Genomic DNA, 25,097 nt, shown 5'->3' on the forward strand with positions numbered 1-25,097 from the left:
CATTGGGAACAAATAAAATAAGAATTAAAATGAATAACGAAATAATATTTAAATAAAATGGTAAAAGAATAGAAGATGTAATGTAGGATATATTGTAAATTAGTGTGTTAAAATAATGAAATAACTTTTTGATATGTCAAAATAACTTTTTTGACAGACACTTATGTATGACATGCAAATATGCAATGCCATTCTTCACTTTGCATGGCTTATCAACCCCTGCTGTTTTACACCTCAATATGCTTGTTAAGGCAGGTGTCTTTGGCTGCCTCAGAGAAAGAGACAAACACTTGTTCTCTCTCTGCGACTGTGCAGTGAGTGCTGGAAACAAGATTAATATTTAGTGACATTAGTGAGAATATGAGAAGTTTTAGTACCACAAATTATTTCACAATTTTTTGGTTAATTTTGACATAATAGACTATGAATGGTTAATTATCAATTAAATATATTCATACTATTTTTTCATCACCACTTTGCTACATCACAATTCTAGCAAGAATTGTGAAATTTTTTGGTTCTAGACTTTTCGTTACAATAGTAATCATATCTTCTACTATTTTATTTTATATTAAATTATTCTATTTTTTTTTTTTCTATATATTCAATTTTGACATTAGTGATGGCTTGTATACTTATTACATGGAGATTTTTTATAATTGCTTGGGGTTTTTTTTTTTTTTTTTGACGGTATACATTATACAGTTTATTGTTACATTTTCTTCAAAGAATATATATAACTAAATTATAAATTTAAATTTAGATTCTTAATGTGTGACTAATTCGTGAGAAATTAACTATTAACAGTTGTTGTATATTTTAAGAGAAAATTTGCTTAAGATTTAGATGTTACTACTCAATATAGAGTTGGGACTATAAACAATGAATTTTTGAGTGATGGTTTAACTGTGTAAACAAAAAAAGCTAGAGTTCAAAATCCTTTTAGTATCAAGAAAGAATGTAGAGCACAATTTTGGGGAGTTATAGCTCTTCTTTTTTTAAAGAACTTTGCTATATTTAGTTTGCCCTAAAAACATTCTTCGCTCCGCCACTAAATGCATGTAGGTAGGACACATTTACACATTTTTAATGAGTGTACAAGCACACACGTTAACTAAATCCTTTAACTATTATGAAAGTCAGTCAAGTAGTAATCTATAAATGGAGGCCTCTTTATTCATGGTTTCCCTAAATACTACCGTGGCAAATAAACAGTCCAAAACATTCCAAAACTAAGTGGTGCATGAGTGCTTCATGGTTTTAGTTTTTATAGTTATATAATTACATGGAGGATTAACACTTGGCTGTAAGTGATGCCATATATGTTATATTAAGGTCTCAATTGGAGTTTTTCCAAGATAGTTCAATCCAAAGATAAAAAGCCCTTGCCATAACAGGCTTTACCTTTTGAAATATCTCAAGCACGTGCTATTCCAAATTGTAGTACTTCAATGGCCAAAGAGTTGTAATCTATAGTTTATGGGAAGAGCTTAAATAGGATGTGCGGCTAAGTGAAGAAGTTGCAAAGTTCTCAGGTGAGTGTCAGTCAAACAGGTGGCAAGAATGGAGTTTTAGTACTGTTTGTGTGCTAAAAAGTAATATAAATTTGTTGCAGAAATAACAAGCAAATACTATAATTTGAAGTTTTTTCACATCTGTTGTGTTGCAGTATTCGGGCAAGCATCTGATAGCTTCAATGATGAAGGGCTCAGCTCTCCACCTAGTAAAATGGAAGGGTAAATGCCAAGGCACCAATTTGAAATCACCAGCAACAAGTAAATCACTTTCTACCCAATATTTATGTCAGCATTGTCATGGGTCGAAACACCATTAGTCATTACATGAATAAGAACTAATGAGATTGAGAAATTTCAAGTAAAAATAAAATTGGCCATGTTACCAACTGTCAACAGAAAAAATTGTTAACCAGAGATACTGTTGTGGAGTTGTATTAAGGGAGAGAACAACAACTAAAAAAGGATTCAATCCAAATTGACAAAAAATAAAGATGAGTCAATATATTTCAAAAATTTTCCATACTACTCAGAATCATAAGTGATTGTCTTACATACTTTTGGACAACAGACATTGGTAACTATTACATAACTTGAGATACATACATAATAAAACTGTGTCAATAGCATTCATCTTTTAAGCTTTAATCACATTTAGTGACTCACAAGAATTTTAAAATCAAAGCAAGATTATTTGCATGAAGGAATTGCAGGTGGTGGAGTTCCTGGTGCAAAAATTGAAGTGTTGAAAGCTTGCAAGTCATTTGGATGTTCCTTGGCAAACATCCGGGCAAAGATGCAGTAGCTGATAGAATTGACATTATTTCTGTGTCACTTGTACTTGGCTAAGCCCATCGAGATAGCTTCACGTCCAAGTACAAGTGATGCGGTACTAATGTGTGAGAGTTAATGTAAGATGGATTTTGCTCTTCAAGCTTGGCTTTGTTCTGGTTCCACTCGCTTTATATCTTTGTGGTACTTTGTCAACATTTTCTCTTGTTTGGATCCATTGCGGTGATAGTGAATTCACTGTGTGTGTGTGCACGCGCGAGTGAAAGAGTGCGATATCTTTTTTTTTTTTTTGAGAAAAAAAGAGTGCGATATCTTGAATAAAGATATGAACAAGATATTGTAGACCTGTTATTGAACAAGATATTTTAGATCTGAACAAATAAATAGTTAGTGTCCAATTAAATTCTCTAGATTGCAAAGAAAACATATCTCAAAGCTGCAAATCAAGCCTTAATTAAAATACAACAGTTATCTTTTCTCATCAGCAATCACCACTCAAAAATTCATTTTTCCTTCATAATTAGATTTGAAAATATAATCAGGTATAGATATCCCAGCCTCCATAGCGGTGATCATTGTCACACATAACTTCACATACACACATAAAACATTCCTCAAGGGTATGTTTTTGCGTGTATAGAGAGAGACAGAGTACTAAAAGTGAAATTAAAGCTCTCCCATCCTAAGAAATATGAGTTCAACCCAATTATTGATTCCCCAAAAACATCATCATCATCATCATTGCTGCAATCAAAAACAATTACTTGAAACCTTAAAGACAAAATTTTACTTAAATGTGATCAAGTTAAGCTTCCAATATACTTCAACTCCAACAAGAAGATTTCAAAGAACAGTAACATACAAACAGGGATCATAATGCTTAATTAACATGTTAGGCACCTTTCCTACCCTTGGTATTCTTTTGCTAGAAATTTGAAATGTAAAAAACATCAATGATATGAAAAGAAACATCACTTCATAAAAAAACAAAAAGTAAATAACACTTCCGACAATATACATACATCTTATAGATTGACTGGCTAAGTCTTAATAAGTAATTCTTGAAGTGCTTTATCTGCTGGATTTGCAAATAGCAAGTCAACCAACATGGATGCAATGGTTGCATTTGCTGAAAAACCCTTGTCAACCATTATTTCAAGATATTTCATTGCCTTTGATGTCTCATTATGTCGCAGTAACCCTTGGATTATTGTGTTATATGTGTGATTGTCAGGTGAACAACTGCTCCCATCCATTTTCTCAAATATCTCACTTGCTTCTTCTAGCAGTCCTCTTTGCAAAGCCCTTTGAGCATTATGGTGTAAGTTCGAATATTGGGTTGCAATACTTTTGCGGTAGACTATAAAAGAGTTCTCTTGCAATTGTAAGATTCCCGACATTACACAAACCGTCAATTAAAATGTTGTAAATCACAATATCGTTGCCCAATGTTTTGTCTTCCATCTCATGAAACACTTTTATTGCCTCAACAACTTGTCCATTCTTACAAAGCGTCCAACAAGACAGCACAAGTTTGGGGATTTGGGGGTTGGCCACAAGCCTGCATCTTATGGAATAGCCCTAGAGCAGCCTTATGTTTCTCCACTCGACAAAACCCACCTATAAGAGTGCTGTAAGTCACAACATTTGGAGTTACTCCCTTGTTGACATTTCATGAAAGAGATTCATTGCCTCATCAATTCTTTTCTCTTTACAAAATCCATTAATCAATGTGTTATAGCAAACAACATTAGTGAACAACCCTCTCAACCATCATGTTCAATGCTTCAATGACATCCTTCAATTTATTTTGCAAACAGTATCCATCAATCAAAGTATTATAAGAGACTACGTTAGGCTCAATACCTCTTTGAATCATCATATCAAAAACTTCTTTTGCCTCTGTCAGCATTCCCTCTTGCAAAGTGTGTCGACCAATATAGTGAAAGTATACACATCTGGCATGATCTTCCTCTGTGTCATCTCATTCAACAAAGTAATAGCCTCTCTCCACCGGCTGAAACTGCATAGGCCTTGAATTAAGGAATTGTAAGTGACCAGGTCGGCTGAATGCCTTTACTCATCATTTTAGATAAAAGGTTCAAAGCCTCAATTACCAATCTATCCTTACATAAACTATCAATGATTGTGCTATACGTTGTCAGACCAAGCTTAAAATTCCGTTCTTCCATCTTCCTAAGCAACCTAGTAGCCATACTAGCTGTCCAATCTTAGACAGACATTCAGTATTGTTCCACAAGTAATTGCATTAGGCTTATACCCATTCTTCTCCATTTCTTCTACCACCCTCACAGCTCCAGCAATGTTACCTTGAAGACAGAGCCCTTCACAAGGTGTTTAAAGTAGCAGAGTTTGGTTGATAACCAAGTTTCAAAATTGTTGCCAAGACAGAAACCCAAAATCTAGACGGTTCAAATGGTAGAAGCAGTTAATCAAAATATTAAGAGTATAAACATCAGGAGAGATACCAAATGATTCGATTTGTTTAATTAGAGAAATGACTACTGGGAAATGCTTCAATCTTGCAATGGCTTCCAACATGTGATTAAAATCGTCAATGGAAGGCAAAGGGCGCATGTGAAGCATTGTATCAAACAGGTGTAAGGCATGATCAACACTCCTAAAGGTTCTAGATTTGCACTGATCTCTAATAGATTTCAAGAATTGATTTTGATTCAGATTGTGATTCGGGTTTTTTTAGCACTGGTAATACTAGCAGCAGTAAGAGTAGAATAACAATAAGAACGAAAAGAAGAGTGGGAAGTACGAAGTAGCGTACCCATAATTTCCTGAAGATCCAGCAAACAATTCAGCAGCGGAAATCAGAACGAAAAGACAGAGTTTGAGAATTGAGAAAGAGAGAGAGACAGAGATAGAGCATAAAATAAATGGGGAAAGGGGGCGGCTGAAATGTGGTATTTATATCATGCTCCTAGGGTTTTAAAAATGTAAATTGTAAATAGCAAAAAAGCCAGGCGAAAGCTCGAACTTTGATCAGCCGAAACCCACTTATCTCACCGCTAAGCTACTGATCAGTTATGTCTTCAAGTTACATAATTATATAGATATATATATATATCAGTTCGGTTTGGTCGATTTCAGGGTAAAAAATCCAACACCACCGCCAAACCGAAAACAAAAAAATTTTAAATTTTAAAAACTGAAATCAGAGAAACCAACCGAAATTCTAAATTTCAGTTAGTCCATTCGATTTTCGCACACCCCGAAGTGAGTGTAGGCAGTACTAGTCTTTCATACGTTGTACCTAATAAGCTGCAATAATATCAGTCAAGAAACCTTAAAACCATGGTTTTTAATTTTAAACATGTTTAAGAATGGACTGTCCTTCCATGATGAACTAGCAAAAAGGAGACGAGAGCACCAATGCAATGTAAGAGAATATAATGAATGTCTAAATTTTGTTTATGTAACATGTGTCAATGTGTGTGATATTTTGCAACTAAGCACTCCTTGCGAGTGCCCAATGGACGATACTTGTAATAGTGCTCCTTAGTTAATAAATAGATCCTTTGTTTTATAAAAAAATAATAATATGATTCTCAAAATAATAATAATAATAATATAATGAAATTATATATATATATATATATATATACTATTATTTAAGAGGCTTCTCTTGTTTGGATTCCTCATTTTTTAGTTCAAAAATTCCCTTACACTCCTATATTTAAGTAGAGACAAAACTAAAGAATAATCCGGTAAAGTATGCCTTCTTTAGATTGAAAGCATTTAATTTAGCTCTACATCCTCCTTTATTTTTCTTTAGATTGAAGACATTTACTGTCAGAGGCTCCAACAACTTTTTAGGTTCTATCATTTCACGGTGGCTTATTATCGTGGTTGACTTCGGGATTTTAAATATGATGATTTGTGCTTGAACTAGCTGCTTGAAAAAGAATATTGGTAAACTCCTTTTTAGATTTTTTTTTTTTTGGAATTTACGGCATTTTTATTAAGGGAATTAAGCTACTTAGATGAGATTTAAGACTGATTGGTTTTGCATTTATGTGTGTAGGTATTGGATAAGATTCGATTCAATAAGACTCTTTTTATTTATGCGTGTAGGTACTTATATATTATTCTTCTCTATTTTGGTCCAAGAACTTAATATTTAATGTGATTTTAGATTGCTAACACTTTTTCTGGTTTTTGGGTTATAGATTTGGTGAACAATTTGGGTACAATTGCGAGGTTTGGGACCAAGGAATTTATGGAGGCATTGCAAGCTGGAGTGAATGTGTGCATGATTGGTCAATCTGGTGTTGGGTTTTAAGGGAATTAAGCTACTTGAAGTGGTAATTTACGCTACTTTTTTTTAAAGGGTATTATGTAAATAAGTTTTTCCATGTAATTTACGCTATTTTTTTTAAATGTTATTTACGCCACTTTTTTTTAGAGGGTATTATTATATATTTGATATATCATGTTAACAGTCACCCAATTTAAACCTCACATAAAGTGGTTGTTATCTAAGAAATTGTTGTAAAAAATTTTCTTTTGTGACATAAATTATATTTATCATTTGTTTATATCTATGTGAAATTCAATTTACATAAAGCCCAATTCGTGGATTGCACATTTTCCTAGTGTTGTTTCTTTTACATTTACTCAAATTGTTTGATAAAATTCTTAAGTGATATTTGGTTGGCCTTTTCTAAATATGGCATTTTCCATACAATATGACAAATGTTGCCAACAAACGTTTTTATTTGGATTTTGTTTCTCCAACTTAAAATGAATTACTGGCTTCTATGAATTGCATCTATTCTTTGAACTTGATTTTAGATTTCTTTTGATTCTATTCTTTTAGAAAACGTGTACATTTTCCAAAAATACTTGCAAGACTTCTCTTTACAGCAACATTGGCTAGCAAAGTGCCAAGCAAGTACAAAGGTCCACTGTTAGCCCTAAAATCAAAGTCCAAATTTGTTTCATTTATTTTTTTAATTTTGGGTCTCAAACTGTGTTCCTCATTGCTCAATCAAAATGTAGAATTTCAGTTTAAAGGTCATCAAGGCTATTGGCCAATATTCTGTGCTCATGGGCCTATCTGTTGGGAACTTAATTGCTAGATGAGATGAAACAGTAAGTGTTTTTTCTTGAATCATCTTTTTGGGTTGGTTTGAATAATCTTTTTCTTGATGAAATCCCTTTTAAATTTAATGTGAGATTTTTTCATTCAAATTTTTTTCCCTCATGTTGTGATAAATTTGAGTAGCTATACTATGGTTGTAAAAAATTTAATTTATTATGAAAAGTATTAATTTGGTTATGATAGAAAATTTCCTGATAATATTTATTTAAATCTAAAATTGCATGTTCTTTTTGTGTTGCATGATATATGTTCGATGAAATTCCTTTTAAATTTGATATATGATCATAAATCTGAGTAGTTATACGTACACTACAGCTGTTTAAAATCAATTTATATGGAAATGAATAATTTGGTTATAAATATGGAGAGCATGATTCTTCCTTTACATATGACATAATTAATTTTCCTGTGATTGTAGACAACTTAACTACTTTTATGACTCCATGAACTGACTAATATGTCATTTACTTTGATATACAACATATTTTGTGCATATTGTTAATACGTTTAATTTTCTTTCTTGCTTGCTTTGTACTTCCTATGCATGGTTAAAATTTTTTTTTTCCTTGCTTGCTTTGTCTAATTTTGCTTTTTGTTGACTTCTTCAAATAGTAGTATTACCAACAAAATAAAGAAAAAAAGAGAGAGAGGGAGAATCGAGGCTGTGGGTCATAATAGGTATGCTTTTTTTTATTTATTTATATTTTTAAATGTATTGTTGTGATTTTATGAGGTTGTTCTGCCCCTTTGTAAACAATTAGCCATTTGCTCTAACCTCTAAATTTATAATGATGTCCTGGGACTATATAATGGTTGTTGGAGCATTAAAGTGAACTGCAGTGGCTGATGTTACAGCTTGAGTCATACAAATCACTCAATTTTAGCCTTTTGAAGATAAATAAGTATGTGATGGTAGTCTTCCAAAAAACTCTGCCATTTCCTACCCAAACATTGACCCAATTGTATGTAATTGATGGTCTCCACTTTAGAAAGATTCCACTAATGTTAATGATAATGGTAACTACATTTTAGTAATATGCTCACAAATTGTTTGATAAAATTTTGCTGTTGTTTTTATTCTAAATTTTTTTTTATTGTTTATAATTTACGTTTTATGATGTGGAAAGAAGCACCAAGTTCCTATTTTGATGTTGTTACTTATATATAACATCCATAGTCTATTGAATAATTTATGTGGTTAGAGAAACCGATTGAAGTGGATAAGAATGTATGATTTTCCTATCAATCTTGATGGGGCACATTATAGAGTATCTCTATTGTTGTTGTTGTTTCTCAATTGTGGTGTTCATGGAATTTAATCTAATCCAAAAGCAATATACATTATGTTCATGGCATTTAAGTTTTTCCCCCTTAAACCATCATGGTGCTTGAAGAATTACTTTGGCTTTGGATTTTTTTTTTCTCTTCCTATTATTAAAGCAAAGTTACACTCAGAACTACATATGATGATCATTGTACATTTTTTTTGGCAAACCGATCATTAATGTAGCTGCAAGCAAATTAAATATACATGATTATTATTGAATTATAAAAAAAAAATAAAAAATAAAAACTTATTGGAGGCCTTTTGTGGAATACCTAGCAGATATAGTCATCTGTTTTTACTTACAAAATACTTATGGAAAAAAAATACTAATAACAAGAGATATGGTTTTGTAGAGCCTAAGTAGTAACAGCCAAGACATACCCTATACTTTATGCAAGATTAGTTAATTGCAACAGATTAGGCAAACTGATTATATTTTGTTATTAATTGCAACAAAAGAGAATCCTAACAATATATTTTATTATTGTAAACTGATGGAAAAACCTAATAGAATTTTATAGTTCTATTCTGTTTAGTCCAAAACAAAAACTAATTGAATCCACATACTTTTTAAAAAAATGACAAAAATATGCAAAACAAAACCAATACAAACCCAAATATGTCAATTAACCAAATCTAAACTAAAATATCACATAAATACAAGGTAAGTTAGGCCATCCTAACTGATCAGTTTGATCTACGAACTCTTCTTACAAAACAGCAAAGATCACTGTACAGCTGTAACTAAAAACTAATTGAGACATACCCCATACTTTAGCCCAGATTAGTTAATTGCAAAATGATCAAGTGTATGGGAAAGAGTCTTCCCTAGAAGATTGTAGAGAGCCTTTCAAACTCTATGTGCCGCTTGGTAAAACTTGGAAATTTCTTAAAGCCAAAAAAACTATGGTATTGAATCGCTTTAGTTAGTGTAGAAATTGACCAAAAACCAAATAGCCCTTTCGCTTTATTCATGAACTAATCTATGATCCTCTTCAAAAAAACCTTGCATATGGCCTAAGATGGTTTTCAGATTTCAGCCTACCCCAAAGATTAAGTTTTCTTGATTTTAAGGGATTTCAGTTTGGTGATGACTCTATAAATGAGAGTTTCAATTTCAAGTAGTGTTTTTATATATGGATTACTTTATGTTGTTAAATTTGAGTTTGGTATTGATTCAAAATTTTTAATGGTTCATTTATATAAACCTACCATGTTTTCTAAATTTTAGATAATTATTATTAATTACATGGCACACAATCACGTCTTATAGGATCTCAGTTTCTAGCGCCTCATTTATATTGGCTCTTATTAGGAATTTTTTATTTATAATGACATATTTTCCCCCATATGTTAATGCAGATCACTCATCCCTGACTTATAAGACTTTTGGCTACTATTCGATAACAACTACTAAATTAAATTGAAGGGTTAGGAAAGCCTAATTTTCCCTTTGTAGCTATTATTTACTTTGTAACTCTTTGTAGAAAATGAGTACAAGCTACATTTAATGCTTACAATAAAAATAATTTTTTTTTTTTTAATTTCGATTTAGAGATTTTTATTGGACGGTTTTAAAGGAAAAAGAAATGATAAGCTATCTAACACTAATTCATGTGATTTAGATTTTAGATGGCAAAACTAATTTCGCATTTGTATGTGTTATTCATTTGGAATCAATTTAACATATATATTTTTTTAAACTTCTGATATGTCCAGTTATGCAAAAAGATCATCAACGGCTTAGATGCTCACAACATTAGACCCATAAGACTTTTAGGAGACAAAGCATGAAGTCCATAAACAAGGGGTTAAACTATTTGAATTTTGGTTTATTTTAGGATTATAAATGTAATTTTGAGCTATGAATCTAAATTTGTATGATGTTATGAAGAAAGGTATTTGTTTTTCCACTACTGTAAGTTTATTTTTTTTCCCTTATTTAAAGTGTGTTAATATATGTTACTATGATGAAGATTGATTTGATTTACTTTTGATGATGTTAAATAAGAAAGAAAAATACTTTTGAGATGCTATAAAAATACAACAACAAAATTATAAAAAAAATTTAAATAAAAATCCCATGCATTTGCATGGGTTAAAAGCTAGTTTTGTTAATAGCAGAAGCTTGGTATGTAATGCGCTTGAAAGTTCTATAATCACTTGTTACTTGAAATTTATGCTTACATTTTCTATCTCCATGAATTTTTTTTTTTAATTTTGTTTTCTTAACTATGATCATAAGTGAAATTAATGTTTTTCTTGTTGCTGCATTTTATAAGTTCATTTTGCTTACCCCTTTGGCCCTCCCCATCCCCAAAAGAAAATATATATACACCAAAAAAAAAAAAAAAAAAAAAAAAAAGAAGAAGAAGAAGAAGAAGAAGAAGAAGAAGAATAAAGAAAGAGGGAAAATGAATGATTCTGTAGCTAATGCACTTAGTCATAACCTTTGAAAGTTGAGGAATTAGTTGAACAATCTTACAGTTATTACTTTGGATATAATGGAAGTGACAGATCCTCAGGTACACTTAAGTTCATCTTGTGTTACATATCTCTCTCAACCTCTCTTTTGTTTATGTTCTAAAATTGCATGACTTAAAAGTTGAAAGAGTTGTTGAATTATCCCTTTTCGAGTTATTTTCCAGATTTCTAGGGCATATGTCTTCCATCCAAATGGCAAATTTTCCATGAAGCATGAAGAACAGGTGTGTGATGCCTTTTGATCAAGGTTATCAAAATTGGGATCCTACGTAGGATCGTTGAAGGTAGGTGGGGTCGTAAATCGTAGGATCGATTCGTGAATTATAAGATCCTACATATTTTCAAATTTAAAGCAAAAAACACTTTGATAATGACTTTGTATGTTGAATAATCACGAAAATTATAAATTCATTCATAAAAAAACTAAGATTTGCACCATATGATGTAATTTGCATGTCATACATCGTTAAGTCTATACTAACGAAACAACTATATTTAAGTTTTGATCCAATGTATTTAAAAAGTTCAATAAATGTTTTTTTTTTTTTTGAAGGCAAAGTTCAATAAATGTTTAATTAGCAACCAAATACCAAAATATTTATCAAAGCACATGGAAAATATTTTCCAAGTTCTAAGTTCCAAGTTTTAAATTCAAAATAAGTTAGCAAATAGAAACTAGCTAACTACAATATGAAATCCAAAAGTAAGATAAATATTAAGGTGAAGTGAACATTTAATTATTCCCATTCTAAAGTTCTTATAACCACCGTCCTAAAGTCATCATCATCCATTTCATCATCTATGTAAACATTATATATTTGTATGCTAGAGCTGCAAAAGAGATCAAGATACAATTTCATACGCAACTATTGAAGTTATACCACTCAACAACAATTAAAGAGCATGCTTAAAAAAATCAATCAATCAATATACAAATACAAGCATAATTGATAAAATTACATATATATATATATATATATTTTAGTAATATTAGAACACAAATTAGTATATTGATCAAACAAATTTAACAACATTATAGTTTAAAAGGCAGCAAAGCCAACATCAAATTCTTCATTTAGAAATGATGAAGCATTCCTTCATTTTGATTACAAGTAAACTAGAAACTAAAAAACATTTGCATAGGTTAACATAATTTTATAAAAATAAAATAAAAAGTCATACCATCACAACATGAAAAAATTAAAACCTTTAAAGCTTCATCAAAAAAAAAAATCCAAAAATTTATGTTTTTGCTAGGATCGGTGGGATCCCATATGATCCTACACGATCCTACATACGATCCTACCATTTTTACGATTCTAGTGCGATTCTAAACGTTTTGGTGAGGTGAGATCGTAAAATTGTGCGATCCTATGATCTAGATCGCAATTTTGACAACCATGCTTCTAATATTTATATGGAGAACTAATAATCATGGTAATCTCAATTTAAAGCTGTTAAAAGATTCAGGTTGCTTTGACTGTTCTGCGTGGACAAGTAGTAGAGGAAGTACATCAACAAATCAATCTGTGGATATATCAGGTGCCTTGCTTGTCATGATTACTGTCTATGCATTATGCTTTTCCTAATAAACCTTTTTCCTTTGTTTTAGCATTGTGAACATTATTATTGCATGCTGAAGATAATGCAAATATATATTTTTTAATTAACAATGAGCTGTCACTTCTAAATTTCAACTAAAGCATTTGGATTAAAAGTTAGATTTCTTGTACTTATGCACAGTTTCAGAGATTAGGAAAGAAATGCTAATTTGGGTGCAACTAGTTATAAGTGCTTTTGTAACTTCAGGGAATCTGCTGCTGTAGTTATATGTGATCAAAAGCTTAGATATTACATATACGTATTTTTCTGTTTCTCTTGATTTTGATTGAGTGTGCTTCATATGATTCATACCCATTAAAGAAAAATCTTTCTTCAGAAGCTTTTAGCAAATACACTATCACATAAGTGTATCATGTTTGTAGGTTTGCTTTGAAGCCATGATGTTAGAATGGCTTGAATTGTCAAATAAAATGGCTTGAATTGTCAACATTGGTGGCTTGACAATTAAATATCAAACCATTTGGAAGTTGCAAGAAATTGCATGATTTTTGTAGATGAAGAAATGCAAAGAAGTTTCAAGAAATATTGCATGGATGCATAGCCAAAATTATTGACTTCTTTGATAGAAGTCTTGAACGTTCTACAAACTTCATCTATTGGCCGAAATTTATGACTTCTTGCATGCATGAAACATCAAGAAACGGCAAGGAAGAATGCAACTTGAACAAGTATTCATGCATTCTTTTGGTCTAGCCGAAATATATGATTCAATTGGATGTTTCATGAAATGCTAGCCACTATTGTTGACTTTCCTAAAATAGAAGTCTCTAGTGTGCTCTAAAGGTGAAGATTTCGGCTGAAGGATTGCCTATAAATACAATATGTGTGGAGCAAATGAAAGATGCAAGTGTGAGCTAGGGAGATAGCAAATTACTTCTTCTGTGTGTGTGCACCAGAGCTAGGAAGTTGGGTCTTGCAATTTTGCCTAAATACAAAAGGGTGTTCTCTATTGTTTGTGAGAGAACCAAGGGTGTATTTGGGGTTTGGGTTTGTGTGAGAGTGCTTACAAGTCATTGTTGTAATCTCCAAACTATAGTGAAATTATTCTGTCGCCTCCCGTGGACGTAGGCATATTGCCGAACCACGTAAATTCCTTGTGTCATATTATCTTCTCTCTCTCTTCTTTAACCTTGTGTAAACAGATTTATTTCACCCAATATGCACAACACATGAAATGTGATAGTAACATGAAAACATAGAGCAAAAAATTGTTATCATTGTCATGTGCACCTCTATGTTCCAGCTCTGATTGCCCTTATGCACTAATGTGGTTGGGCTATAACTTAAAAAATTGATTGCAACTTTGACAATTAATGAAGCATTTTGAAGTAGGATCATTCATTGTCTCTTTTTCTAATATCATTTTTAGAATAAATGCTAGCACGCAATATTTTTAATATTTACTACTTTAAAAATATACCGTTTCCCTGTTGCTAGTAATGTTATGTAAAAATGTGTTTGCAAACTACCAGACTTCACAAGCGGAAAGAGCATGCTGAAGCCAGATAGCTCATTTTGTGTTGTTGGATATTAATGTTCAGCTTTGCATCTTACATTATTTTTAATTTTTTGATAATTTAATATTTACAATAGTAATGGAGGGGGAATTCTAACCATAATTCTTCTCATAAGGAAAAGAGAAAAATACCATTGAATAACAAAACTTTTGACTAATCTTATTTTAAATTTCATTCAACTTGTTAGTACATTTTAAATTAAATATGTTGAAACTCAAAATAACTGAAGAAGAATAAAGAGATGAGTTATAATTTGTTAAAGAAAGAGTTACTTGTATGTAAGTTAGATTAAATAAATTAAGAGAAGTTTTCTAAATTAATAAATAACATGTAGGTTATGTGAAGGGTTGGAAGACTATATATACGGCTATGCTATGGACTAATTTCATATCAATAGTGAATGAAGAGAAATAGTTAAAAGCAAAGAGTATTGTGTGAGAGAGTGAGTTCAATAATATTCCTAAATAATTGAGAGATTTCGGGCCAAAGAAAGGTGTTCTTCTGGTGGAGCTTTGGGCTTGAACACTTTGTGCAGAAGCTGTTCTAGCCATACAACATTTGTTGGGCTGTTGTATCCTGGGGGAGATAAGTCAGAGAAGGTCTGCACCGGTTACAAAGTTTAGCCAACCAAGAACTTGAATCTCCTTAAAGAGAGCGAGTGTCGCGCCTCAGTCCAAATAGTGTTGTGTTTATCTCTTCAAATTAATAATATTCAGCGTATTATTCAGTTTCTCTTTGTGTTGTTTCCATTATTATTGTGTTTGCACCAACAATTTTAAGGAGATTCAAACACATGGATCCTACGCAAGAGAAACCAAATGAGCCTGTTGGAGATCTCAACAAGCCCTTTCGCTTTAAGGGAGCCCACTTCAAGAGGTGGAAAGGAAAGGTCCTCTTCTACTTGAGTCTTCTCAAAGTCTCTTACATCCTCACTGACAAGAATCCATCAAAAGTTCCTACTGATGAGATAAGTGAGGAAGAATATATTCTCCATCAAGAAAAAATAGATAAGTATACAAAAGATGAATATAATTGTCGCTCTTATCTATTGAATTGTCTTGCCGATCATTTCTATGATTATTATGATACAACTTACAATTCTGCTAAGAAAATTTGGAAAGCTTTACAAAGCAAGTATGATACCGAGGAGGCAGGTGCAAAGAAGTATGCTGCTAGCAGATTTTTCCGTTACCAAATGGTGGATGGAAAATCGATGGTGGATCAAGCACAAGACTTCCAAATTATTGTGGCAGAATTGAGATCCGAAGGCATAAAGATTGGAGACAATTTGGTGGTAGCTGGCATAATTGACAAACTACCACAATCTTGGAGGGAGTTCCAAAAGACTCTGCGGCACAAACAAAAGGAGACATCCTTGGAGACTTTGATCACACGCATCCGTGTGGAGGAGGAGGCTAGAGGACAAGATGCACTCATGACAAAAGAGAGCAATGGTAATTCCACCACAAAGGCAAACCTTATTTCAGCCAATAATAATAAGCCCAAAAATCATTTTCCTAGAAATGGTCAATTGAAGCCTAAAAAGAGAGCCTTTAAAAATAATAATAAACCTCAAGAAAGGGGAAACCCGAATAAAAATTACAATAAGAACCAAGGACCCCCTTCACAAGATCAATTTAATAGATCCTGTTTTGTCTGTGGCAAGAGTGGGCATATTGCTCGATTTTGCAAATTTCGGAAACGTGAATCTGTCCCGCAGGCTAACGTAACCAAAGAGCCTTTAGTGGCTATGATTACAAACATCAATATGGTGCAATATGTTGAAGGGTGGTGGGCAGATTCTGGTGCTAATAGGCACGTCTGCTATGACAAAAATTGGTTCAAGTTGTACACTCCTTTTGAAGAAGAAAAAACTGTTATGCTTGGTGACTCTAGCAAAACCAAGGTTCTTGGGAGTGGTGAGGTTGAATTGAAATTCACTTCTGGACGTGTGCTAACATTGAAAGATGTACTTTACACTCCGTCCATGAGGAAGAATTTGATGTCAAGTTTTTTGCTTAACAAGGCTGGCTTCAAGCAAACTATGGAATCTGATAATTATGTAATCACTAAAAAGGGATTATTTGTAGGCAAGGGTTATGCTTGTGATGGAATGTTTAAATTGAATGTTGAGAATAATAAAGCATCTACCAGTTCAGTTTATATGCTTTCATCTATTAATTTTTGGCATGCTCGTTTGTGTCATATAAATAGTAGATATGTGGGAATCATGAGTAGTTTAGGATTAATTCCAAGACTATCAAAAGATTTTGAAAAATGTGAAACTTGTAGTCAAGCTAAGATTACAAAAAGGCCTCATAAAAATGTTGTAAGAAATACCGAATTGCTTGAGTTAATTCACTCTGATTTATGTGAATTTGAGGGAATTTTAACTCGTGGAGGAAATAGATATATTATCACTTTTATTGATGATTTCTCAAAATATACAACTATTTATTTGTTGAAAAATAAAAGTGATGCTTTTGAAAATTTTCAAGATTTTTTAAAAGAAGTTGAAAATCAATTCGGTAGAAAAATAAAAAAATAAGAAGTGATAGAGGCCGTGAGTATGAATCAAGTCATTCAACTCATTTGTTCAGTCTTGGGAATTATCCATAAACTACTGCACCATATTCACTTGCTTCTAATGGTGTGGCTAAAGAAAAAATAGAACTTTAATTGAGTTAACAAATCACATGTTAATTGAATCTGGTGCACCTTTACATTTTTGGGGTGAAGCTATTTTAACTGCATGTCATGTTTTGAATAGGGTGCCACATAAAAAGTCACACACCACACCTTTTGAGATGTGGAAAGGACATAAGCTAAATTTGGGATATTTGAGAGTATGGGGTTGTCTTGCTTATGTAAGGCTTACTAACCCTAAAATGCCTAAATTAGGTATAAGAGCTACTACCTGTGCTTTTCTTGGTTATGCGATTAAAAGTGTAGCCTATAGATTTTTTGATCTTGAAAACAAAATAATTTTTGAATCTGGTGATGTAATTTTTCATGAAGAAAATCTTCCTTTTAAATTGAAAGTTAGTAGGGGTAAAGAAAATATTTTTTCACAACCTAGTTCTTCTACTTCACATTTACAAAATCAAGAAAATTTTGAAATGGAACCTAGAAGGAGTAAAAGAGCTAGAGTTGAAAACGATTTTGGTCTTGATTATTATGTTTTTAACATTGAGGAAAATCCCAAAAATTTAAAAGAGGCTTTAACATCACCTGATGCTATATTTTAGAAAGATGCTGTAAATGATGATATGGAATCTCTAATTTCTAATAGAACTTGGAAACTAGTAGATCTTCCACCAGGTTGTAAGACCATAGGTTGTAAATGAGTCCTTAGAAAAAAGTTGAAACCGAATGGATGAATAGATAAGTTTAAAGCTAGACTTGTTGTAAAAGGCTTTAAACAAGAAGCTGATCTTGATTTCTTTGATATTTTTTCTCCAGTAATAAGAATTACATCTATTAGGTTGTTAATTAATATTGCTGCAATTTTTTATTTGAAAATTCATGAAATGGATGTAAAAACTGCTTTTCTAAATGGGGACCTAGAGGAAGAGATTTATATGGATCAACTCGAAGGCTTTGTAGAACTTGGACAAGAAAGTAAGGTATGTAAGCTAACTAAATCCCTATATGGCTTTAAAAAAGCACCTAAGTAGTGGCATGAAAAATTTGATTCCTACATGATTGAGAATGGCTATAAATCAAATGAATGTGATAAATGTATTTATTCTAAATCATGGAATAATTTACATGTTATTATTAGCCTCTATGTGGATGATATGTTGATTTTTAGCTCAAATATGCATGCTATAAATGAGACAAAAAATATGCTTAAAAGCCATTTTGATATGAAAGATCTTGGTGATGCTAATTTTATTTTGGGCGTGAAAATTTCAAAAGCATGTGATGGAATATATCTTGATCAATCACATTATGTTAAGAAAATATAATTTTCATGATCACAAAAGTGTAGCTACTCCTTTTGATTCTAGTGTTCATTTATTTCTTGTGAATAATGATGATGAGATTTTTAATCAAAAGGATTATGCTAGTATCATTGGTAGTTTACGTTATGCTACTGATTGTAACAAACCTGACATTGCATAAGCAGTAGGAGTGCTTAGCAGATTTACTAACAAGCCTAGTAAAGATCATTGGCTAGCTATTGAGCAAGTTATGAGATATTTAATTGGTATCCAAAGCTATGGCTTATTTTATAAAAAGTACCCTGCTGTGATTAAAGGTTTTAGTGATGCCGATTGGAATACTTTGTCAAGTGATTCTCTCTCTACCACTGGTTATATTTTTATCTTAGGTAGTGGTGTTATTTATTGGAAATCTAAAAAGCAAACAATAATTGCTAATTCAACAATGGAAGCTGAATTAATAGCATTAGCTTCAGCTAGTAAAGAGGCAAATTGGCTTAGAGATTTGTTATATGAAATTCCACTTTGGGAAAAGTCAATTCCACCTATATTAATTCATTATGATAGTACTGTTGCAATTGGTAGAGTTAAAAACCATTACTACAACGGTAAATCCAAACCTATAAGAAGAAAGCACAGTACCATGCTATCTTATTTGAGTAATGGCATTATAACTGTGGATTATATTAAATCTAATGATAATCTTGTAGATCCATTTACCAAGGCCTTGGAAAAAGATAGAGTCTAGAATACATCAACGGGGATGGAACTAAAGTCCATAGAATTATGAACCATGTATGAGGATACCCAACCCAAGGATCAGAGATCCTGAGAATTAGGTTCAATGGGAAAAACGAATCATATGATGGTCGTAAGAAATGCACTATTTATTTTTTAAATTATTTATTTTGTAAATAATTTTTTTTTTAATTGTTCATCCCTATGATGTAAGTGTATTTATCCTATAATGTGGAGAGGTTGAGTAAAAAACTCTTAATGAAATTTGTAGCTCATATGAGTGGGGTGTTAGAATTACAGGAGCACCCTTGACAAAATTTCACCTATGTGAGTGTGGGGGTGGGGCCGCTCCCTATGAGATTTGGACTTAATCTCAAATACACTCATGATCAGCACACGGCTGTAAAGTGCTAACTATAAAAGCTCATGTCTTAGGTTATTATGTGTAAGTAGTGACACTTAATTTCCATAAAGCAGTCTTAGTTCAAGTTGAAGACCACTACAACTCTGGAGTTGAGATCGCTATTTTACTAAGTGAAGGTTCAATGCAGAGCACACCTTCATGATGCATAGTGACCCGTCTTTGCCTGGTAATCTCTCTTTAACTAAAAAATTTAATATTAAAATGAGTAGGGGATTATTGGAGCATTTTAATATTAAATAATTAAAATGAATAAATGTTATAACATAAATGTAGAGATGTGGGAGTGAATATGGAAGATGAGGAGTTAGTGAAAATGTTTAATCCCACATTGAAAAAAAAGAGAGACTATTTTATTCTTTTTAATTGTAGTGATTAATGGGCTAAAATAAATTGTTTCAAATATTGTGCTAGATACGTGTGCAAGAGGGAGGTGAAGAGTGGTCAGAGAAGGTCTGTACTGGTTACAAAGTTTAACCAATTAAGAGCTTGAATTTCCTTAAAGAGAGCGAGTGTCACGTCTCAATCTAAATAGTTTTCTCATTGTGCTATTTCTATTATTATTGTATTTGCACCAACACCTACTGAGAAAATCGAAGACACAACAAAGACAACTACCTAAGTGGTAATAAGTAAACTTGCAAAATTATTTTTTTATTCACCAATAATAATTTGTCACTTATGATTTGTTGTGAAAGTTTAGTAAAATAAATATAAAATAGGCCGGGCTGTACAGAGCAATATTTAACTTCAAACGTTTAACTTTGTTCCTGTTCCTAATATGAATAGGACAATGATGCTAGTAATAAACATAAACCTTGTATTTCGAATTTTTAAGGATAAACCTTGGACGTCATAGCTTACGTAGAAAAGCAGCTCCATATAGAACGGTGAGTAAAATTTATATTTCGAATTTTCATAGGAACTACCCTCTGACGTCACTGCCTACGTAGAAAAGCTAGCTATGACAAATAATATCAAACATTTATGCAACTATAAATACATATAAGCTCTTACCTTACCCTAATTACAGCCTTACACCAAGAGCAAAATCATAAAACGTTAATTTATTGTCAAGGGACATTGTGCGCATTAAACACTCTACGTACGTTCATAACAAATGGCAGACCCAACCAAGAATGCTGGGACAAAGAGGTAATTTGCTCATCATACTTTCTGATCATCATACTTGGAGTTTGTATTTTACATATATATCATGTGAAAGAGTTTAGACATGGTATGTGAAAAAACTATAAACATTGTTGGATGTGAAACAAGCAAACCCCATAAATGTTTTCTAGTTAAACTTAAATGTAAGCATGAGATATATATATATATATATATCCTTAATGCTTACTTCTTTCATTGTTTTTGTATTTATGACGAACTTTTTCGTGTAGGATTGCACTTGTAACGGGGGCCAATAGAGGGATAGGATTTGAAATATCTAAACAACTAGCGTCAAACGGTGTCAAAGTGATATTAACTGCTAGAGATGTGAAGAGGGGCAATGAAGCTGTAGAAAAACTCAATGCCGCTGGATACTCTGATGTGATTTTTCATCAACTAGACTTGGAGGACTCGGCTAGCATTTCTACTTTGGCGGATTTCATCACAAACCAATTTGGGAAGCTTGACATATTGGTAAATGCAACGTATATAAAAAAATTAATCAAAATGTTTATTAATTATATTATTGATGTGTCATCAAAACCCAATTTTTGTATTAAAATTGGTAATAATTTTACTATTCTCCCATTGTGGAATTATATGCTAAATTTTTAATACAATCATTATATCTTGATATTAAGAAAGAAACTAAAGTATCAATTGATGAGTCTATATATGAAAGTGATTTATTTTGAGTTTTTGAATTATAGATGAGAATAATCAAAATATGAATATCCAATGAGCTCATACTTCGAACAAATATGAATCTCTCTCTCTCTCTCTCTCTCTCTTGAATATTTTAATACAATGCATTGTAAAATGTAAAATGAGATGTAGGATACATTGTAAACTAGTTATATAAAATAAATAAAGTAGCTTTTTGGTGAGTTAAAATGCCTTTTCTTTTTTTCATAACCGGGTGTGAATATTATTAGAAAATGAGAATAATTCTGTTTTTCAACCTCTTCTTTCAACTTTACAGTATTAAAGAAAATTAGTCTTCTTTTTTTGTTTTTTTTTTTTTTTTAATTGCCAAGTTAGATGAACATGTGTTGTCACTAGATTGGGTAAAAATTTAAAATACAAATGAAATCTTGTTCCTTTCCCCAATTTTGGTAGCTCTAACTTTGACATTACTTCCAAATCGCAGGTAAATAATGCTGGGGTTAATGGAGCCATGGTCAGCGAGGAATTGTGGAAACTTGATGTTACAGAAGTATGTCTTTCAATATTATATTATCTTTGCTTGTCACAAATTAAAGACATAAACCATAAATTTTAAATACTATAGGCTTATGTTTTTATTATGTCCTCTATCCTTACAAAATTTCAAGAAAATCAAAGATCAATAGTTATGTTATCAATCAATATTCATAAAAAATAAATTTATTTATCAAATAGTAAATAAAATCTGATTTGAACAAAATTTGACATACATGTTAAGAACTTAAAAAAAAATGCAATTCAATAGTTAGATTTTTAAAATTCATATTCTATGTTTAAATTTCAAATTTTTGTGGTATAAAATTATATATAAAAAATAAGTTTATTGATTAAATAGTAAATAAAATTCGATTTGAACGAAATTTAACATGCATTTTAAGAATATAAAGAAAACACAATCTAATTGTTTAGGTTTTCAAAATTCATATCCAATAAAATGATGTATAAGAAGTTTGAAAGAATTTTCTTCGAACTAGATTGGAGGGAAACTTTATTAATATAATAATCATTTTTTTTTTCTTTCATAGAGGGTACATTTCACAACCAAAATTTTATTTATCATCTATATGAGTAAAGTGTAGCTTTTTTTTTTTTTTTTGGCCCCCCCCCCCCCCCTAATACATGATACCATATCATATAAAATTTTGAATGCCTCAACATATTACAAACACTTTCATACATTTAATATTTAATTCGAACCATAAAAGAAATCATTTTCAAATGAAGATGATCCTCGAACCCTAAAAAAAATAAAAAATAGTCTATTTTCTAGAAAACAAAATCATAGAGAGAGAGAGAGAGAGAGAGAGAGAGAGATGTTAAACTTTTTATACATGAGTGCAATATCATTTACCATCGCTTATGATAATGCAGATTCTTCTAGGTGCAAATGCCAGATCTCTAAAGGAGCTTGTAAACCAGACTTATGAAACAGCAAAGAATTGTCTAAGAACAAACTATTATGGGATCAAGCAACTGAGCAAAGCACTTATTCCGCTTATTCAATTATCCAATTCAGGGAGAATAGTAAATGTCTCTTCCATCTTTGGACAATTAAAGGTAAAAATTCGAAAACTCATCTTATTAAACCATTTATAGCAGCTGCATTTGGTCAAGATCATTTTTGGTAAATACAGAGCTCAAGTTTATTAAACTCGTCTTATCTATGTGTGGCATGAATGTTTTGTGGCTGTGACGATTGTATAGACCATGCAATATCCATTTGGTGGTAGGAAATTGCTAGGGCAGATTATCAAGAAATTGAAATTTTAATTTTGTGTTTTTATTTCAGTTTATTTCAAATGAGAATGCAAGGAAGGAACTAGAAGATATTGATGGCCTCATAGAAGAGAAAGTGGACAAGGTGGTAGATGGATTTCTGGAAGATGCCAAGGAGAATTTGATAGAAACCAATGGTTGGCCTGCTAATTTTTCTGCTTACATTGTCTCCAAGGCAGCTCTTAATGCTTATACTAGGATTTTGGCAAGGAAGTATCCCAAAATTGCAATCAACTCAGTCCATCCTGGGTATGTTAGCACAGACATTAACCATAATACTGGAGTTTTGACTACTGAAGAAGGTGCAGAAGGCCCTGTTACGTTGGCTCTGATGCCCGAAGGCGGGCCCTCTGGCCTCTTCTTTGATAAAACTGAAGTGTCTACGTTTTGAACAACAACATAATGTTTTTTATTTTTTTACTTTTTTTTTTGGTTAGAACGTAATGTTTGTGCTTCCAAGTCACCTATGTAATAACTAATGAGGATATAACATGTGGGAATTATGATGGGATATGACAAGGAATATAAAAAACTAAATCACATGGTATTCCATCACTGGCTTATTCTTTGGGGGACTAGGTATATTTGTCACAAGAATTACTTTCTCTGAGTCTATGTGTGAGAGAGAGAGAGAATAAAACTATCATCTTTATATCAGACGTTGTGGAAGGCCATTCAAATATTGCAGTTGTTCTATTTTTCTATAAATGATCTTTAAGTTTTTTTTTTCCATGTTAGATGTAATGTCCTGAATTGCATGCATTTGTGTAATTTTTTTATTGTAAACTGTAAAGATATATTGAGGGATGTGTGTTAAGTTCCATATAGATTGTCTACAAGATCGACTTGGGATATATAATTAATTGTTAGGGTTTTAGGCCCGATTGTCACAATATTAACAAATTCTTAACCAAGTAATTAATTTGCTTTAGATCTAAATTGAATAACATCACGCAAACATGAATCATGTAAAATACCAAACTGATGACCTAAGAAAACCAATGAAACAAACTATTTCACAGTAAAAACTTATGAGGATATAACTATTAAAGTTCTAAAGGAAAAAAATCCACTAGAATTGGGGAGAAGTTTGTATGCAGCACTTACTGATCACCACACCTATCCAATGACTCTTTTATTCTAATTTGTTGCACACATATTCCTAGTTCATGACTCCAAGATCCATTCTCAAAGATTTGTCCAGTAACTGTAGTCAATTGGGTTTCATCAACTTCACTTGATCACCGAATCTTTGTATGCACTTAGGCTCTAGCTGATGCTTCAAGAGGACTTGGAAAATTTCAGTTTTGTGTACAAAACATTGCCCTCTTGGTTGTAATTGTATTTTAATTTTAAATATATGAAAATTGATACATGTTAGTCAAGTCAAGTGTGACTTATTAATCAAATAGGTTAACGTGTCGTGTCAGGTCGACCTATTTAATAAATAGGTCGTGCTAGAGTCAAGGATTCTTGACACATTTACTAAACAAATCGGGTTCAGATCAACCCATATAACCGAATACTCATGACTTGACATGACACGGCTAACACATGAACAAGAATTGCCATGCTTAGCTCTAGGACTTGTATTTATAATGTACTTGAGTTACACAAAACCCTAGATCTGACGACTGAGAAGAACTGCTGAAAAACCAATTTGCACAAATCTTGATCAATTGAGATGTGCAGTTCGACCAGTCAAGTTAAGTGGATTTTGAACTGTTGAGTTGCAGTCAAAATGCAGTTCTATAGGAATCTATTTTCTACAATCTTGAGTCTTCTAGTGCTTGATTCTTTTGGAGGGGGCTAAGGTTATAGTAAAGGAAAAATCCTAGAACGTTTTTCATCTCTTGTTTTATTTTTTTTTAGATTTTTAGCATTGTTTTTATGGATTTCTTTTGCATAACTATGTGTGGCTAAAT

At 31.9% G+C, this 25,097-nt stretch overlaps 1 protein-coding gene across 1 annotated transcript; it reads left to right on the top strand.

Annotated features, from left to right (window-relative positions):
- The first annotated feature begins 20,547 nt into the window (after nt 1-20,547).
- Nucleotides 20,548-23,902, top strand: LOC112038242 (salutaridine reductase). The gene is made up of 5 exons (XM_024071044.2): nt 20,548-20,655; nt 20,901-21,144; nt 21,821-21,886; nt 22,768-22,953; nt 23,186-23,902. The coding sequence occupies exons 1-5, from the start codon at nt 20,621-20,623 to the stop codon at nt 23,561-23,563; spliced, it is 909 nt and encodes a 302-aa protein (XP_023926812.1). The 5' UTR covers nt 20,548-20,620; the 3' UTR covers nt 23,564-23,902.
- Nucleotides 23,903-25,097: the final 1,195 nt, after the last annotated feature.

The sequence above is a fragment of the Quercus suber genome, unplaced genomic scaffold (assembly GCF_002906115.3).
Source record: "Quercus suber isolate HL8 unplaced genomic scaffold, Cork oak 2.0 scaffold_37, whole genome shotgun sequence".
Classification (NCBI taxonomy): domain Eukaryota; kingdom Viridiplantae; phylum Streptophyta; class Magnoliopsida; order Fagales; family Fagaceae; genus Quercus; species Quercus suber.